Below are 20,859 nucleotides of genomic sequence, written 5' to 3'. Positions count from 1 at the left end.
ACATATCCCTTGTAAATCCCAAAACAGAAACTGTCACGCTAATAGGCCAAAGTGGAAGTAGATCCAAGGCTAGAGACCAGCCCCAAGAATTCTTGATTCCCCTCTAGTGCTTAGTTATAAACATGAATCAGCTATGTTACTTCCTCAGTTTTCTTCTCACTACCAGTTAACTTAGTCATTTTCTCCGTTCTTTATCTTTTTCTATCTCTTTATAAATAAGTATAGCTTTCCCATAACATGGGCTTGCCTCATGGCTATGATACTAACTCATGACTTCTCTTTTCTATATTCTTTTTTTTTTTTTTTTTTTTTGAGACGGAGTCTCAAAAAAAGGCTGGAGTGCAGTAGCACGATCTCAGCTCACTGCAACCTCCACCTCCCTGGTTCAAGCAATTCCCCTGCCTCAGCCTCTCGAGTAGCTGGGATTAGAGGCACACACCACCACACCCGGCTAATTTTTTTTGTATTTTTAATAGAGACGGGGTTTCACCATGTTGGCCAGAGTGGTCTCAAACTCCTGACCTAAGGCAATCCGCCCCTCTTGGCCTCCCAAAGTGCTGGGATTATAGGCACGAGCCACCACGCCCAGCTCTCTTTTCTATATTCTTATTAGTAATGTCTACTAATGCTTGAATCTTGAGCTCTTTTCCCAGGTCTAATCCCCAAGGGCTGATCTTTTTACATCAGAACATTTTGTTTGTTTCTAGCCAGCCCAGGATTTGGTCTCCAGCGTTGGTCTCATCAGAAATGATAAAGGGAGTTCTTAAAATCCCAAACATGGCTTCTTTGCCATTACTTTAGAAGGGATACTATAGGTTGAGTATTCCTTATCCAAAACGTTTGGGGTCAGAAATGTTTCAGATTTCAGATTTTTTCAAATTTTGGGATATTTGCATTATATCGGTTAAACAATCCTAATCCAAATCCAAAATGCTCCAGTGAGCATTTCTTTGGAGCATCATGTCAGCATTCAAATAGTTTCAGATTTTTGAGCATTCCAGATTTCAGATTTTAAAATTACGGATACTCAACCTGTATAGTGGGGTCCTGTATAGGTTTACCTCAGGACAACAATAAAGCAGGTCTTGACTGATCTATCTTGAGTTTGTTTAATTAAAACTTTGTTCTGGGACGGGCACAGGGGTGGCTGATGCCTGTAATCCCAGCACTTTGGGAGGCCGAGACGGGCGAATCACTTGAGGTCAGTGGTTTGAGACCGGCCTGGCCAACATGGTGAAAACTTGTCTCTATTAAAAATACAAAAATTAACTGGAAGTGGAGGCATAAGCCTGTAATCTCAGCTACTTGGGAGGCTGAGGCAGGAGAATCACTTGAACCTGGGAGGCAGAGGCTGCAGTGAGCCAAGACTGCGCCACTGCACTCCAGCCTGAGCAACACAGGGAGACTCCGTCTCAAAAAAAAAGAAAAAAAATTGTTCTGAATTAAAATATCAAATTTTAATATGTAACAAATTAAAACTTTTAGCCTACTAATTTGCATACCAGTGAATCAATGAATGTCCAAATGCTATAATTATTATAGATTATTAACTAATTATTATCTAATAATGAAGTGACCATATATGTATCTGAGTCATCTTTCACTTAGGTTCATAATAGAGGCTAATTAATACAATGGCATACAGAGTTTTTGGATAGATATATAAATACTTTCTTAAAGTACTAATGTGTACTTAAGACATGGTGAAAATGGCAAATCACATTCTAAGTTTTAATTATTGTAAGAAATATGGAAAGTAATGGGTAAAACTAATTTAAGGAGATTGTATATTTCAGGAAATAATCTTTTAATTTTGATACTATTAAAACAATTAGTGGTACTTGTTAGGGTTTTGTAAAGCTATAATCAGTACCAGATCAGAGGAATTTTAAGTTTTGTTGGATTTAAATCCTTATTTTAACATAAATCAAGGAAGAGCAATGCTTTGAAATCTAGAAAAGCTTCAGCTCTTGTGTTGGTATGATTAATGCATCCTTATGAATTATCCTGCTTTGATAATTCCTGTTAGAGTAATAATTCAGCTACCTTATTTTTTAGTTTTTCTTATATACATTATATATTTTTAATTGTATCATACATTCTTGTAAACTGCCATAAATCCTGAGGAAAAACACAGGAAATAATACACAAATGAAGCCTGATATATTTAAAGACTGGCATTTTCACCTGGAATGATTGTTCACGTTTTTTATTATTGAGGCATCAAAGCCCAGGGAGAAATGTATATGGTAAAACAGTTTTCATCATTCTATAGCCATTTTAACTAGCCAAGAGACTAACTAAAACTTTAGGCATGCTTAGAATTTGTAGTTGATACTAACCAAGTATCATAAATTCTGCCTTTCTACTTCCAAACGTGTATTTCTACTTCATGTAAAATGCTATATATTTAACCTTAATTTTCGACCAAGAAAAGATGAATTATTTAGAATAGTAAAATATGTCCTGGTCACAAGTCCATTATAATGTAATTTGTCACGTTACTTAGTTGTATAGATTTATGCTGATTTCATTACACAGTCCTATTTACTAGTAATATGTCCTTTTGAGTTAGAATAATAAAGATTGTATATATTTCTAAGTTTTCATTTTTAGTTTATTTAATGCTTTTGTGTTTTCCTTTTTATTTCTTGAACAAATCAGAGACCAGAAATGAGTGGAATGCTATCTTAAGCCAAAAAAAAACTATTATAATTTAGTACTACTTAAATGAAGAAAGATAAAAAAAGAAACAAAATTCCAATTGATAATTATCCCATTCAGACATTAGTGAATATGTCACTCAATCCAAGTCGACCTTCCTCATCAGAGGTAAGAAAATATTTTTCTACTAAAATATAAGAAAGACCTGCTTATCACTGTTTTTGAAAAGTTTTATAAAAGCAAAAACATAAATTATATAAAGTATTAGATATTGACTCCACCATGATCCCAACTTCATGTATCCCATTGCCTGATTACATTTCTTGTGTCTCTAGCTCACTTCCTCTACCCCGACCATATTGGGATCCCCAATGCATTGATCCTATCACCTTTTTTACTATTTCTCGATTGTATGATTGAGGGTGGTACCCTCCATATCTAGCTTAAGTTCCATAGAGCAGTCATGATCACTCCTTTGCACATACTTTTGACTCCTTGCCCCTGTCTCACTTCATTGTGCTGCTTGGCAAAACAACAAACATGGTTAATGCATTTCTCCACCTATTCTGTACCTACACCTGAGCAGCTGAACATGGCTAGAGAAAAAAAATGTATACCATCATAAGTACCATTCTCACTTTAAATTCATGACCATGAATTTCAAGTGGAATCTTTTTCTGGTGGGCAGTCTTACTATCTGCCACTCATTAATTCAATCTTTCACTCTTCTAAACAAGTATGTCATACCATCTCAGACCCCCAATACCTTCTCTCTATTTTCTCTTAAACCAACTGCAGTCAAGATTTCACCTCCATTATTCCACCAAAACTATTCTCATTAAATTCACCTTTCATTACTAATCTGTTGGTTAATTCTTATCCTAAACATTCTTGATCTATGTGTGCACAACAGTTGACACCATTAATCACTTTCTCTTCCTTGACATAGGCTTCACTAGGCTTCTAGCATACATATTATGTTTGTTTTCTTCTTACCTCCCTGGTTGTTCATTCTCAGTCATCTTTACTGGGCCTTCATCTTCCTCCTGACCTCTTAATTTTGGAATACATCATAGTTCAGCTCTTTGTTCTCTTCTCTACCTGCACTCGTTCCTTGGTGATCTCATCTAGTCTAACAGATTTAAATACCAACTTTATGCCAAGGATTTCCAAATTTATAGCCTCATCTCAGTCCTCTTTCCCAAATTCCAGATTCACGTAGGCCTATATTCAACTGACTGACTGACATCTCCACTTGGATGGCCAATAGATATCTCATCTTAATATGTCTGAAACTGGATTTTTTTCCCTTCCCTTAAACTTGCACTACCCATGACTTTTGCCATCTCAGGTGATGTCAAATCTATCCTTTCAGTATCTGAGGCCAAATGCCTTGGAGTTATACTTGATTCTTTTTGCATACTTGAGTCTTCTACTTGACTCTTCTTTCAAACTCCGCTTCCAATAGATTGACTCTGACTCTTCTACTTGACTCTTAAACTCCACTTCCAATGGATTGACTCTAGCTTTTAAATATATACAAAATCTGACTACTTTTTAGTAACCTTTACTGCTAGCACGTGAGTCACTATTGTCTCAGACTGTGATTATTCCAGTAGCTTCATAACAAGTTCTCTTTTCTTGCCTCTTATAGTCTGTTCTAGCTATGATTCCCATCACTCAACTAATTAAGTAAAGCATTATGTATATCCTGATATAATGCAATATAAAATACAGGACACCACTTACAAAATATTATTGCCCCAAGTAGTAACCTGTGTCACTTGAAGGCTGTATAGTTAACTGTTTACAGGAGATAAGAGAGGTTGGAGAAACAAGTTAAATGACACCTTAGAGATAATGAAGTATATTCAGAATGTAGAACATTCTATGAGACAACTGGCTCATCTTTTAAAAAGTCAATGCCATGTTAAAAATAAAAAGCAAAAAAATAGGTTTGAGAACTCTTCAAGATGAAAGTTTTAAAAGACATAACAACCAAATGCATTGTGTGATCCTTGTTTGAATTACAGATTAAGAAAATATTTCGAGGACAATTGGGAAAATTTAAATATGGACTGGATATTAATTGACATTAAGGAATTTTAATTTTTTTAGATGTGAAAATGAAATTGTGATTATGTTACAGAGGTCCTTATTTTTAGAATATGGATGCCAAATAATTTAGGAATATAGTGTCATGATGTCCTATTTACTTTGAATGTTTTATTCAGAGGGAGAGAATTACTCTTTTTATTTATATGTATGTTTAAAATTTTTCATATTAAATAAAAATATATGTCAGATCTTAATGTTTCTCTTAAAACCATGCATTAGCTTCCCATTTTGTAGGTGAAAATGGCCCAGAAGGCGCTGTATGTTTCCCCTCTACCTCCTTATTTTTCTGAACTTATCTTCTACTGTCTCCCCTACTCTCTCTGCTTCAATCATACTGGCATGCTCTCACCTTAATACCTTTATTTTATCTCTTTCTGAAACTCTTTCCCTCTAGATCTTCACTTGGCTAACTCCTTCTTTTCCCTTAGGTCTTTACTCAGATCTCACCTTTTCCATGAGACCTACTCTGACTATTTAAAACTGAAAACTTCTCCATCCCATATCTTCCCATTCTTCTTTACCTTGCCCTACTTATTATTTTTTCCTAGTAATTACCACTTTATAATATAGTATATTACCTATTAGTGTTTTATGTTTATTGTTTTTTTAATTTTAAAAAAATTTTAAAAATTGTACTTCTTAGAAGTCAGTATTTATTGTTTATTGGCTATATTTCTCACAGAGCCAGGACTAGTCTGAGGCAAATGAGGTACTTGCCACAGAAGAAAAATTTAAGGGGCTACCAAAAAATTTTTTAGTAAAATTAATGCAAAAAAAAATCCATGATGAACAAGATATCCATATTTTAAATAGAGACAGGATCCAACAGTGCCATCTCTAATCATTTTGAAACCTGGGACAAAAGAAAAAGTATGTGCCATACCTTGTAATGTATTTTTAAAATAGCTAATGGTTTTAATGAAAATGTTATTAATGAGTAGCTTCCATTAAAGTCAGGAAAGTAAGATTATAATAAATTAGGGTTTGAGTGTTAATAGAATATTTAACCTTAAAATAATATTGTCAGATTTAATATGTACTTTAAAATTTTTCAATATTTTTTCGACTACTTTGTTGTTCTGGAAAAAGCCATTAAAATGTCTTTTTGTATAAAATATTTAGTTCAAGAATATATTTAAATATTTATATTTAAATATATTTAGTTCAAGAAATAGTTTTCCTCCTGTAAAATATTAAATATTTAGTATTTATATATAAATATCTAGTTCAAGAAATATATATATAAATATTTAGTTTTAATGTATATAAATATTTAGTTCAAGAAATAGTTTCCTCCTATAAAATATTAATACATTTATATAAAGATAAGGTCATATTTACTTCAAATTTCTTAAGGTTTTGCAAATATTTAATAGTATAGCTAGGGGGTAATCTTTTAAGTGCTCTAGTGTTCAAAATGCAACATATAGAAAACTTCACTATCAGATCTATACAAACATTTTAAATTGTTAATAATAATCATCAAAAGCATAGAAGTAATTTTCTTGATTTATAAAAATAACTTGAAGAAAACCTTATGCTCAGGAACCATTTTTATCTCCTATGAAATTACTAATATTAGCAGTAGGTCATATTCAAACTTTTAAAGGTTTCTTGGATATTTAATACTGCATTCGAGAATATTCATTTAAATGCTTTGACTTTTAATATGCAGGGAGTATCAAACTTAATTTGACTAAAAGATAAGACTATATTTGCAATCATTCTGTTTCTGTTGTGGTTATATAAATATTCTTCTAAATAGAAGGATTCTAATCAAGGTCATAACAAAACATCAGTGGAAAAGTAGATAGTTACATAGAAGCACAGACATGCCCAATGTAAGAACAATCATTCCTTTCTCATTGGTCAGGAATAGGTTCTTCCTGGAATTCTGGGGAATAAGTACATTCCCCAAACCACAGTATTAAACTTTTTGCAGGTGCTGAGGGCTAGCAATCATCAGAACTGTAATAGGGAGAAAATATACAAAGGATAAAGATTCCACAAGTTCACCCTAGTGGAACTGAGTAGGTGGGGAGTGAGGTGAGGTAAAGGTTGATGTTAAGAAAACTAGTCTTGGTGTCCTAGGATTCTTACTGCAGGCCACAGGAAAAACACCATATGCCAAAGATGTTGAGCTAATCTCATAGCCACATCTATAACATTGTTGCCAAGGGAAAATGTACTCCAAGTGCCAAGTGGCCAACTTAAGAACAAATTTTTAGTTCATTTTGTTTTTCGTTTGTTCAAAGGGATGTATGTATTCCATGTTTTTTTTTCTATTGTGTTTATTAAACTTAATTCTATGGGACATCAATTGATTTTTTTCACTTTAAAAATATTTTAACCGATGTTCTTCTCAATTTATTCAGTTGGTGGAACTTCATGTTTTTTATGTCCCTGAAGGATCATGGAACTATAAGCTAAATACCATTTCAACAGAAGATGTTAACAAATTCATTTCAGCTGGATTTCTAAGGCAAGTGTTGTGTAGTCATGTAACAATATGCCTGAAAGAAGAATCTTTTTTCTTCAGAGAAAAATGCTTTTTGGAAATTTAAAAACTATAAGTGAAAAATATTTTGTCCATGTGATAGATCCATTTCCTGACTTAATACTATCAATATGTAGTGCTATGTAACAATTAAATCAGTTCTGTAGGAATAGCTCACTTGGCCATAATACTACCACCCAGAAAACAGTATATAACCTGTGTATTATTATGGTTATACACAAAGTGAATTAAGAGAGAAGTTATCTAAAATTAAAAATCTGCTAAACTACTCAGGAGGCTATGGTGGGAGGATTGCTTTGAGGCCCAGATGTCAAGGCTGCAGTGAACCATGATTGCAGCACTGCACTCCAGTCTGGGCAACAGAGTGAGACTCTGCCAAAAAAAAAAAAGAGAGAGAGAAAGAGGGAAAAAGAAAGAGGGAGAGAGAAAGAGGAAGGAAAGAAGGAAGGAAGGAAAGAAGAAAGGAAGGAAGGGAGGGAGGGAGGGAAAACTGCTGATCTGAGAATAGCAGTTGAAGCAATATATCTACAATGCCTCTTTCTCTGAACTGTTTAAAAATATAAACAAAGAACATGTGTTTACATCTATGTAGATGTGTATTTTCACATTCACAAAAAGACACATAATACTATGTGATCTGACTGCCTGTTGTTACCCCTTACGCATACCTCTCTTTCTAATCTTCATCATCACTTTCTTCAACCACATCAGCCTCCTTTCTGTTCTGGAACACATAGCCCTACCTCAGGACCCTTGTACTTTCTGTTCCTTTTGTCTAGAATGAGTTTTCTGCCCTAACCATATGCTCTCCCTTCTCCTTCAGGTCTTTACTCACATATTACCTTTTTGTGTGGATATTCTCTAATCACTGTATTTTAAATCACTCATAGAGTCCCTTTCTCCCTTCCCTGCCTAATTTTTCTCTGTGGTACTTAGTAGTGTCTTATGAATTACATTTTTTTACTTATTTACTTCATTAATTTTTCTATCCCACCACTAGATTATAAAGTCCATTAGGGCGGAGATTTTTATTTTGTTGACTGCCATATTCTCATCCCTTGGAACAATGTCTGACACATAGTAGATGCTCAATAAATATGTGTTGATTGAATGAATTGTCTAATATTTCTCATAAGGTCCCAGAAAAACAACTCAGATGATAGCATAAGTTATGGCTTTAAATTTTAGACATTCAGGAGCAAAGTATCCCTAATAAGCGAAGATGTGGACTCTGACAATGTTAGATTATTTAAAAATTTTTTAAGCACTAGCTACTCCTGCCAAACTTCCAAAATAAATATCTGTGGCTAAATCATTCATTGGTATATGTATAAAAGTACATCTATTCCACAGCAAATTTTAACAATAAAATTTGGAAGTAGATTAGCAAAGAGACAGTTGTTTTTCCTTTTCAGTACAAAAATTTATAAACAGTGTTTATTTGCATAATTTTAAAGGCAGACTTTTAATTATTTATTTTAAGAGATATTTATGGAAGACCTACAAAATGCCGGCAATGTGGAAACATAATATGTTAAGCTATATCTGACACATTAAATCAACCTTTGTGTTTGAGATAGCTGACTAAAGTTATTGAATCATTAATATATCCAAAATCTATTTCATATTACATTATAAGGCAATTTTATGATATTTCAGAGTATCTCCTCAACTTACTTTACGAGCCCTGAGGGAGCGTCTTGGTGAGTTCCTGGGTGAAGATGCTATTGCAGAAAAATTTTTATTTCTGAAATGCATTGGAAATAATTTAGCTGTGGTAAGTTTTCTTTTTTTTTCTTTCTGATTGAGAAAGACCATACCTTCTCAAATTATATTTCTTAAATGCTTATCAACTCAGCTCCTTAAGATATTATTAGATATGTAATCTCAATCAAAATGAAATGGAAATATCATTAAACATACAGATCAACAAAGATAGATTGCATAGGCATGTTATTGGGCATGAAAATGATGGGTTTTGTGTGTGAATTGCCTTGCAAAGCAAAGAAATACCTATTTAAAATGTGATCATATAAGTTCTTAAATTTAAATGAAAGTTTTTAAGTGTTTTAAACAAGTACTTGAGTTCTGGAAAAAAATGGGGTTCTCATCACTTGTGCCACAACTAGACTCATTTGATGTGAAAATGATATGGCTCCAACATATTTTTTTGGTGTCAACTTTTTTTTTTTTTTTTCGAGACGGAGTCTTGCTCTGTCGCCCTGGCTAGAGTGCTGTGGTGTGATCTTGGCTCACTGCAACCTCCACCTCCCAGGTTCAAGCAATTCTCCTGCCTCCCGAGTAGTTGGGATTACAGGCACGCGACACCACGCCCGGCTAAGTTTTGTATTTTTGCTAGAGACAGAGTTTCACCATGTTGGCCAGACTAGTCTCAAATTCCTGACTTCAGGTGATCTCCCTGCCTCAGCCTCTCAAAGTGCTGGGATTACAAGCATGAGCCACTGTGCCTGACTGGTGTCAACTATTATTTACTAAACACTCCTATTTGTAGTTTCTGTGACTCAGTGGGCAGGATACTCTAAGTAGAGAGTATTCCTAGCTTAAGTTTCAAATCTAACAAGCCATCAGATCTCAAAGTTTCTGGTCTCTCATATCTACATAAATTTTATTTCCTTAATCAAGATTTTCTATATTTAAACTCTTTAAAATGCAGCATATTCTTATTTCACTCTCATTAACAGTTTATATCATTATTATGTGTTTATGTGAATATTTGCTTAACATCTAACTCTACCATTAGATTATAGGTCCTTGTGGGGAGGGACTTCATTTTATTCATCATTGTATTTATAACCAGTGCCTAACAAGATGCTTTGCACTAGAGGTGTTTAAATGTTCACTGAACAAATTAAATCATGAATGATAATGGAAAAAATAGGCATTTTCTTCCAAAGTACTACTATAATTTGCTGTGTGAGATTCTTGGGATCAGTAGTTAAATTTGAAGAAGTTTTGGTCATCAGAGTTCTATTTGGTATGACTTTTGGCATATTAATATTAATTTACTGATCATTAAGTCAGCTTTCCTCAAACAGGCAAGAAAATGAACAACTCTCATAATTTTTTGTTCTTTTTCATGGTATGTAAATGTACAAAATATCAATCATAGAATCCCAGATTGGAAGGGACTTTCTAAGTAATTTAGGTCAATTTCTAAAATCCTTCTAATATTTTATTATTTTAAACAGATATTTATTAATGTTTTTCTATATACAAAACTAGAAAAAGAACTAGATATAGATCTTGCCCTCGAAGAGTGCTCAGTGTAGTGATGAAGATTAAAATATATAAAATAAATAAATAAAATATCATATTTTATATATTCAAAAGAAAAGGAGATTACTTCCAGCAGGGGAAGAGGGGAAGTAGAAAACTTTGAGAAAGAAGCAATATTTCAATTTGAATCCTAAAAGAAAAATGTTTGTTCTTGCAAAGATGAAAGGTGAGAAAACTTTCTGAGCAGAGAAAATAGGTTAAGCACAGAAGTAGAAATGCAGACAACTCAGAAATAATAAATGGTACATTTTTTTTAATGGAGCATTGACTACATGAAAGGAAATAGTGGGGAGCAAGTTATAAAGTCGTTTGTTGAAGGTCTTGAATGCCAGATTAGTAGTTTGGATTTTTTCATGAAACCATGAGTTTTTGACTAAGAGTGACATGATCAGAGCCTTCAGTAAAATTAATTGGGCCTCACTGAGAAGGATGGATTGAAGTGAGGAGGCAGGAATTTCAGTAAGAAAGTTTTACAGTGGTTCGGGCAAGAGATAATAAGGGCCTAAGGAACAAGCTGCCTCTCAAATTTTATCTATGACCATTTTCTCCTTGGTTTCATACTTCAGCTAAAAAAATCTTCCTCTGGTTCTCAAATATGGCAGACTGATTTCTGATTTTTGGTCGTTGCACTTGCCTAGAAATCACTTCTCCCTGATTTTCACATAGCTGGCTGTTTCTTTTCATAATTCAGGACTTAGCTCAAGTATTATCTTTTCTAAAAGGCTTTCCCTGACCTTTCTTCAAGTTACTCTTTATTACATCACTCTGTTTTCTTTTCATAAAACATGTATCACCATCCTAAATTGGGTTTATTTATTTATTTAATATCTGCTTTCCCAAGTAGAATATAACCTCCATGAAAGCAGAGATTTTGCCTTATTTATCATTGTATCCATGCCATGTAGAACACTGCCTGACAGATAGTATGCCCTCAGTATTTCTGTTTTGTTTTGTTTTGTTTTGTTTTGTTTTGTTTTGTTTTTGAGACAGTCTCCCTCTGTTGCCCAGGCTGGAGTGCAGTGGTGGACTCTCAGCTCACTGCAGCCTCCACCTCCTAGGTTCAAGCGATTCTCCTGCCTCAGCCTCCCGAGTAGCTGGAGGAGCCACCACACCTGGCTAATTTTTGTATTTTTAGTAGAGATAGGGTTTCACCATGTTGGCCAGGCTGGCCTCGAACTCCTGACCTCAAGTAATCTGCCTGACTTGGCCTCCCAAAGTGCTGGGATTACAGGCGTGAGCCACCACGCCCAGTCCTCCAATATTTGTTAAATAAATAAATAAATAACAAATGAACTCTATGGGTTGAATATGTAGGAAATAAAATAAAGTTTACTAAGTTGGACTCTGGGGTCAGATGACCTGGTTTTGAATCCCAACTTGGAAATTTCCTACATATACAATCTTTACTAAGTGTAAAGCACTTAAAATAGTGCCAGGGACGTAGTAAGTCCATGTAAGTGATAGGCATAGTTATTATTAATAAATGAATAGAATTTCTATTATATTTGATACAGTGAATAAAAGTAACATTATATTCTACATTTCTAGAATCTAGCCATAGTTACTAGCTTTTAAATTTGATTTTTATACTTGCCACAAATACTTGCCTTCCTGCAAAAAAAGTAGAGGTAAAAATAATTGAAAAAAATGTAGCAAAAGCTTTACTTTTTTTCTCATTACTTATTTCTAGGTGAAGGAAAAGCAAGAATCAGAACTGAAACTCAAATCATTTGCTCCTCCATATGTATGTAATGTGACATTTTAAACTTATGCTAATTTTTAACTTAGAGCACTGCTTTTAATTGCAAACTAACTTTTAAAATTTCCTATATGTTTTAGGCTCTTCAACCAGAATTATATTTGCTTCCTGTAATGGACCATTTAGGAAATGTTTTTTCACCATCATCAACAGTTATTTTAGATGAGCGGCAGACTAATAATGGTGTTAATGAGGGTGATGGAACAATCCACAGACCAATTAGTGTAACTTTGTTCAAGGAGGAACCTGGAAGAGATCCCAGTTTGTTAGAAAACACTTTGAAAGAGCTTCCTAACAAGAATCAGGAAGAAGGTGATTTTAAACTGGAATGGGAAAAAGAAAGAGGCTATTATAGTACATTTTAGCAGTCAAGTCTGTAAGCAAACCCTGAGCAAACCTAGCCTTACAAATATAGGCAGTATAAAAAGAAAGCTACAATTCCACTTGGGGATTTCTAAAAAAATATTTTTGCCGATGGGAGGAAAAGAAAACAATTTAAGTACTATGTTAAAATAAAAACAAAATCAAAATAGTTACAGCACTTAAATGAACATTACCACCTTTACTTCTTTTTTAATAAAATAGTTTTAGATAAAAGTAAAGCTACAGGGGAAGAGAAAGGAAAGGTGACTGCATAAAACTTTGGTATTACTCAGAGACCAGAAGGATCAGGAAATCAGTATCAAACCAAGACAAACAACAACAACAAAAAAAAAACTTTAATGTTGGGGAACATACGTATTTCAGAGAATTTTAAAATTTTTATCTGATTACACCTATCAATTTACTAATAATTACTAATAACTCGATTCTTTAAAAGTGATAGGGGCCAGGAGTGGTGGCTTATATCTGTAATAAGCACTTTAGGAGGCCAAGGTGGGTGGATCACTTGAGCCCAGGAGTTTGAGACCAGCTTGGGCAACATGGCACATGGCAAGACCCTGCATCTACGAAAAAACACAAAAGTTAGCCAGGTCTGGTGGCACATGCCTGTAGTCCCAGCTACTCAGGAGACTGAGGCAGAAGGATTGCTTGAGCCAGGGACGGGGAGGCTGCAGTGAGCTGAGATCGCACCATCATCCTCCAGTCTGGGTGGCAGAGCAAGACCTTGTCTCAAAAAAAAAAAAAAAAAAAAAAAGATAGGTAATTTAAAATGTTTAAATAAAAATTAAACTCATCTCATAAATACATAAATAAAGCTGACTACAGTCTAAGAATCAATAGGAAAAAAAGATAGGTAATTTAAAATGTTTAAATAAAAATTAAACTCACTGAGCATCTAACTGGTGTCAAGTAATAAACAGTAAATATTAAATGCACCTAAGATGAAAGCAGGCACTAACTTTGGAACATTGTTGGGTTTAGAATAAATTTAGAATACAAGAAATGTAACTGATTAAGAACTACTATATTCTACAGCTTTAATAGATGTTGTCTTTAGTCAACATCTGGGGGATGCATTTCATTTGTAAATGTTTAGTATATCTGCTTTTCCTTCACAGTTTATTTTTTAATGTAATATGGTAAAAAAGTTAAAAGTTAAACTAATTTTTTTCCTATTGATTCTTAGACTGTAGTCTGCTTTATTTATATGCTTTAAATGAGAGGCTAGTGTGTGCTCATTTTTAAAAGTTCTAGAAACATCAGTAAGTATTAGGAAGAAAATAAGTATAAAGTATACTTTTACTAATAAATAAAGAAGAAAATAAAGACTGACAATTTTACTACTCAGAGATTACTACTACTTAGAATTCTGATGTATATTCTTCCAGTTGTTATTTTTTAGTTCTTATATATAAATAATATATATTTTTACTTTTCAGAAATGAAGACACATACAGACTCTTAAAGCCTCTTATATTAAAATATAAACATTTCATATCAATAAATATAGATCTGTGTCATTATAGAATTCCCTGTGTCATAATTTACTTCCCCAACCCTTTATTAATGTTTTTGCTATCATGCATAGTGCAATGAGCAACATTATTTTTTCTTTTTGAGATCGAGTCTCGCTCTGTTGCCCAGGCTGAAGTGCAGTGGCACAGTCTCAGCTCACTGCAACCTCTGCCTCCCAGGTTCAAGCAAATCTCCTGCCTCAGCCTCCCTAGTACCTGGGACTACAGGTGCGCACTACCATGTCCAGCTAATTTTTGTATTTTTAGTAGAGGCGGGGTTTCACCACGTTGGCCAGGGTGGTCTCGAACTCCTGACCTCAGGTAATCCACCCACCTTGGCCTCTCAAAGTGCTAGGATTGGTGTGAGCCACCGCTCCAGGCCAGAGCAACATTTTTCTAAATGCAGTTTCATGCATTTGTCCTATTATTATTTTTAGAAGTTTAACTGCTGTTTCTAAGGTAACAACCTTATAAACCTTGTGTGTTTTCCTCTGGTCACACTTCTTCCTTCTCCAGTAGAGATAACTACTACTTTGATATTTGTGGTAAATATTGCTTTACTTCTTGCTTTACTTTTGCTTTCTGTATTTTGAAGCTCTGTTATTAGGTGCATGCATATTTAGGATTATTATGTCTTCTTGATAAACTGACCCCTATATCATGTAATGTTTCTCTTTATTGCTGGTAGTAGAATTATTTTCTTAACTTTAATTTGTGGTTTGTCTTTTTACTCTATGATTCTTTTGATCATAGGAATTCCTTGTAGTTTTACAACTGAGATATATATCTCTTGATAATATAGTTTAGTTATGTCTGTTTTGAATTTTATTTATGTATATCATTTTGGACTTGCTTCTCTTACTCAACATTGTAAGAGTCAACCATACCTATTTATTTTCATTGTTGTGCTATTCCATTTTATACTCATACAATTTATTTACATTACAATTTATTGTCTATTCTGTGGCTGATGGACATTTGGTTTGTTTGCAGCTTGGGACTATTACAAATATCCTGTTATGTACATTTTTGTACACAAGTCCTAAATGTGCATGTGCAAGAGAATTGGCATTGTTCATTGTTCATGTTCATGTACATGTTCAACTTCACTAAGCAACATCCAAGTGTTTTCCAAAGCGGTAGTACCCAGCAGCAATGTCTAAAAGTTCCTGTTGAACCATAATCTTGCCATTATGTCATGTATTTTCTGTCTCCTTGTTTCTCTGCTCCACATTCTGGAAAAAATAAAGAATGAGGTAGTATAGATTTCTTCCAAATGCATTTCCAGTTATCCCAAAATATCATTCATTCCCTCCCCACTGATTTCAAATGGCACCTTTACCACACTATATATATATTTTTTCATATATATATTCTTATACATACATGACCACTTTCAGACTTTATCCATTTTCTGAACTAGTACTGACATTAATATTTTTTATGTATCTGGCAGGGTGATTTCCCATTCAATATTATTATTCTTTATTGTGAGGTTCAAAACTGGATATCATATGTGAAACTGCTTTGTATCTGTAAATCAGCACACAAACAAATATAAGTAATTCTTTTCGATAGTTTTGGTTTGAATTTTTATTTCCTCTCTGGTTTATTTGTCATTTTGTTGGAAAGAAATCTAGTTTTTAAAAATTTTTATAAATATTATAAACTCTTTTTAGGACAAGGATTTATTGCTATTTATTCAGAGTCAAACACAGTGCCTAGACCACAGTCCTGAATAAATATTTGTTGAAAATTAATAACTGTCTTAACATATCAATGAGTAAATAATATGTAATCAATTACTGTGTTCTTAGTAACTGTAATGGTACAAAAATGATAACAGATGCTATCCCTTCTGAAACGTGACATTTTAGAGAATAAATTTATAATAAATAATAAAGTTTGGGGAGAATGCAGGTAATATGCTTTTTTTTTTTTGAGACGGAGTCTCACTCTGTTGCCAGGCTAGAGTGCAGTGGTGCGATCTCGGCTCACTGCAACCTCCGCCTCCCGGGTTCCAGCAATTCTCCTAAGCCTCCCGATAGCTGGGATTACAGGTGCCTGCCACCACACCCAGCTAATTTTTGTATGTTTAGTAGAGACGGACTCCTGACCTCAGGTGATCCACCCACCTCGGCCTCCCAAAGTGTTGGGATTATAGGCGTGAGTGACTGCGCCCGGCTGAAGCCTAAACTCCTTTTTTTTTTTTTGGAGACGGAGTCTCGCTCTGTCACCCAGGCTGGAGTGCAGCGGCACAATCTCGCCTCACTGCAACTTCCGCCTCCTGGGTTCAAGCGATTCTCCTGCCTCAGCCTCCCGAGTAGCTGGGTCTACAGGCACTAGATGCCATGCCCGGCTAATTTTTTTGTGTTTTGGTAGAGACAGGGTTTCACCGTGTTGCCCAGGCCAGTCTCAAACTCCTGAGCTCAGGCAATCCGCCCGCCTGGGACAGGCAGTCCACCCACCTCGGCCTCCCAAAGTGCTAGGATTATAGTCATGAGCCACCACGCCTGGCCGAGCCTAAGCTTCTTAAGGCAGCATAGAGAACTCTTCAAATCCAGGGCTACAGTGTATGGCCATGCAGACTGTTTAGTACCTATCTCCAGAAGGCCTCCTTCTCATAGATCGTGATATGAATGAAGCTTTCAGGATTTACTTAATGTTGGGGTTAGTTCAGTAATTTTTATCTATTATTATTATTAGTAATACTACTATTTAATAGTATGAGGTTAGGAAAAGGAGGGAGAGAAGTACTATGAACTGGTATTTCTGGAGAGGTAGGTAGCGACTTGAACTACAAGAGCCTTGCTTGCAAAGCTGAAGAGTTTAGTAGGTAATGGGAAGCAATCTGAAGTTTTTAACTTGGCATGATTGGATTTTAGTTCTAGAAAAACAGCTTAGGTGACAAGATGAAAATAGACTTAGGGACTAGGAAAATGGCAATAGGATATAAATCAGAACTTAAAGTCAAGAAACTTCTCAGGATTGGACAGTGTGCTAGGTGCTTTACATGCATTATGCCATTTAGAGATAAGGAAAGAGAAGTTAGAGAAATAACTTACCTAAAGTCATACATACTATGGCCATGCCAGGACTTGAGCTCTTTTGTGTTTGACTAAAGCCCACGCTTTATAACACTGCGCTAGAGTCATACTGAACTTTTCATTATGGATAAAAATGCTCCACACATTATTAGTATTCTGCTCCTTGTACATACCGTATTCTTTGCTTAAATTCCTCCTACTCCCTTATTTGCCACTAAACAGCTCATAGTTCAAAACTTATCACTTATCATAGTTCACAGTTATCACTCCCTTTTCTGTGACTCTATCATATTTTAAACATATATTTGTTGGAGTTCTCAAAACACTGAGTTCTACATTATTGTTTCTTTTTATGGGTGGGTAGGGAGAGTTGTAGTTTACTATTAGCTTTTACACAGCTGGTACGTCCATTTTTTATTCATTTTGCATTATATAGATCTTTTAGACAATCTGTTTTTCTGTTTTGTTTTGTCTTGTTTTGTTTGAGACAGGGTCTCTCTCCAGCCCAGGCTGGAGAGCAGTGGCACAGTCTCGGCTCACTACAGTGTCTGCCTCCTGGATTCAAGCTATTCTCCTGCCTCAGCCTCCCGAGTAGCTGGGATTACAGGCACGCGCCACCACACCTGGCTAATTTTTATATTTTTGGTAGAGACAGGGTTTTACCATGTTGGCCAGGCTGATGTCGAACTCCTGACCTCAAGTGATCCACCCGCCTCGGCCTCCCAAAGTCCTGGAATTACAGACATGAGCCGCCACACCCAGCCTCTGTTTGTTGTACTTAAGTGACAATTTCAATGCTAGGTGGGAAATAAATTGTAGCAGCCAAACAAAAATCAATACAGGCTCCAGGTTGCACAATATTTTGGCAAGTCTTTTTTTTTTTTTTTTTTTTTTTGAGACAGGGTCTTGCTCTGATGCCCAGGCTGGAGAACAGCGGTGTGATCATGGCTCACTACAGCCTCAACCTTCCAGGATCAAGACATCCTCCCACCCCAGTCTCCCAAGTAGCTGGGAACACAGGCATGCACCACCATGCCTGGCTAATTTATTTTATTTTTGTAGAGATGTTGCCCAGGCTGGTCTTGAACTACTGGGCTCAAGATATCCTCCTGCCCAGCCTCCCACAGTGCTGGGTTTACAGGCATGTGCCACCATGCCCAGCAACAACTCTTGTAAAATGACTTTTCAAATATTAATTTGGCTCACTTATTCTTTTCTGAATTAAAAAAATTGATTTCTCCAAGGGAAAAAAATCTGAATTAATACTGCCAGGTTCATGTATCTTTTGTTTATATAGACCATGTAGAACATTAGTGTTAATATTTCAAAGATGGATTGTGTAGTTTTCCTATATTGAGAAGTTTTGTTAAAATGAAGGGAGATTTTATCAATGAAAATGTATGTGAAATAAAAAATGACATTTTATGTTCTGTATTTATACCAGCATTTTCCAGAGAAGGTTCCTCAGAGCACTGTTTCAAAAACTGCTTTGGCAAATGGTTTGTAAAGACAATTACGGCCAAACGCGGTGGCTTATACCTGTAATTTCAGCACTTTGGGAGGCCAAGGCGGGCATATCACCTGAGGTCAGGAGTTCAAGACAAGCCTTGCCAACCTGGTGAAACCCTGTCTATACTAAACATACAAAAATTCGCTGGGCGTGGTAGCACATGCCTGTAATCCCAGCTACTTGGGAGACTGAGGCAGGAGAATCGCTTGAACCTGGGAGGCAGAGGCTACAGTGAACTGAGATTGCACCACTGCACTCCAGCCTGGGTGACAGAGCAAGTCTCTATCTCAAAAAAAAAAAAAAAAAATTAAATTTCAAGAAACCCCCAACTTACCTACCCCCTCTTGCAGATTCAGCTGTACATGGAGACAGACAACACCTTTAATAGGAGTGAATGTGAGTGTAGGGAGTTGTGTTGCTGTTTGATGTTGCTTAATTCAACATTTCCCAAGCTGAATTAACCAAATAATTTTCTTTTCACATAAACAAATATTTCATGAAATTCACTTTGGAAACTGTTGACTTATATCTATATAGGAAAGTTCATGGGGATTCTGAAATCTAGGATAAGATTATAGTGTATATGTATAAAAACAAAAGTTTATTTTACTATTTTCCTAACATTCTGAACTTTATTTGCCGTGGATAACCATCAACATCAGCTGGGGGAAAAGCCACTGCAGAAAAAAGCCAAATTGCAAAAAATCAAATTGGAAATTCTGAGTTGCCAGGATCATTGGAAGATTCAAATAATGATTGCTTTGGCACTAAAAAAAGGTAATTAGTATAGATGCTGATTCCACATACCATAATCTAAACAATAAGAAAAAGAGTAAGATATTCAGAGTACTGTTATAAAGACTTCTTAAAGATATGAGTGAAATTAGTGATATTTTAATTAAAATTACCTTGATTCAGATCTTTACTGTTTTTTGCTAACATTCCTCTCCAAGATAATGAGGGATAATTCATAACTTAAATTTATTTCTATTGTAGTACTTTTATCATCGGGACAACTTGATGACAGAAAAATTTCTGTCTTTGTTTCTCTTCATTAGAACTAATTATCCTGACTCTCTTAAGTTCTTGGTTATAGGTAAACTAATCAATATGCTTGATTTTCACACTGGTATCATTTCATTCAAAATTATAGTACTTAGATGAGTTTTACACAGTCTTTTGAAATTAAGATAAGGGTTTTTATAAACAGTTATTCACAAAAGAACAATAAACAAACATGTTTCTAAAATTTCAAGTAATTTTATCTTGCTATAGATATTGAACTAGAATTTAGCTATAATATAATAAAATATGATTTTATTACTCATACTAAATGTAGCTTTACATGGATTACTAATGAGTCTGAAAGAACATATGATAATGGTCTCAGGCTGACTTTGAAAATTTTCAATATTTGTGTTTACAGAGCATCAAATAAAATACATAAAATATGAAAAGCTAATATTCATGGGATCATGTTTTAATGACTTTCAAACCTGTCATTTCCTTTAAGTCAGTGTCTTTGGGAAAATGAAGATGATACAGCTATCAGTAGAAGACAGGACAATCAGGTACTATTTTAAATTTTTTGTTTAAACATGTTATTGCAACATCATAATATTTTTACTAAGATTAAACTGAAACTGCAGATTAAAATGTCTAAGTTTTCCAGAAACATACTTCTAATATCAATATAATCAATAGTAGTCCAATTTTTCTGTTTTTATAAATAAGGTAACAATATGCCCAAATGAGAAGGGGGAAAAGTTATCCACCAACACCTTTTTGGATTATCTTCTCAAATTTTATTACTAGTTTTAAAGGTACATCAAACTACACTTAACTAGCAGCTTTCATAGCTAATTTGTAATTTAATATATTAATACCTGTACTTGATTGACTTGTCTCTTTAGAACAGAATTATATAGTGTGTTAAGAAGCAGTATAGTAGTAAATTGTTTATGTTATAGTTACTAGCTGTGTGACCTCGGATGTGTTACCTAATTTGAATTGCACTGGTTTAAACGAGTTAATGAACACTATTCATG

General features: G+C 34.7%; 1 protein-coding gene across 7 annotated transcripts in view; it reads left to right on the top strand.

Annotated features, from left to right (window-relative positions):
- Window positions 1-20,859, top strand: part of SPATA1 (spermatogenesis associated 1) — a 60,591-nt gene that overhangs the window by 7,172 nt on the left and 32,560 nt on the right. For all 7 annotated transcript variants that reach the window (XM_054532416.2, XM_054532414.2, XM_024247775.3 and 4 more), the window contains 7 exons: window positions 2,665-2,832; window positions 7,158-7,264; window positions 8,960-9,077; window positions 12,288-12,341; window positions 12,437-12,668; window positions 19,474-19,588; window positions 20,325-20,382. In XM_054532416.2, coding sequence (XP_054388391.1) covers window positions 2,731-2,832; window positions 7,158-7,264; window positions 8,960-9,077; window positions 12,288-12,341; window positions 12,437-12,668; window positions 19,474-19,588; window positions 20,325-20,382 — 786 coding nt within the window. In that variant the 5' untranslated portion in view covers window positions 2,665-2,730. The remainder of the gene's footprint in view (window positions 1-2,664; window positions 2,833-7,157; window positions 7,265-8,959; window positions 9,078-12,287; window positions 12,342-12,436; window positions 12,669-19,473; window positions 19,589-20,324; window positions 20,383-20,859) is intronic.

Source organism: Pongo abelii, chromosome 1 (genome assembly GCF_028885655.2).
Source record: "Pongo abelii isolate AG06213 chromosome 1, NHGRI_mPonAbe1-v2.0_pri, whole genome shotgun sequence".
Lineage (NCBI taxonomy): Eukaryota > Metazoa > Chordata > Mammalia > Primates > Hominidae > Pongo > Pongo abelii.
The sequence above is the reverse complement of the archived record's forward strand: the minus strand, read 5'-3'. Positions and strand labels throughout refer to the sequence as shown.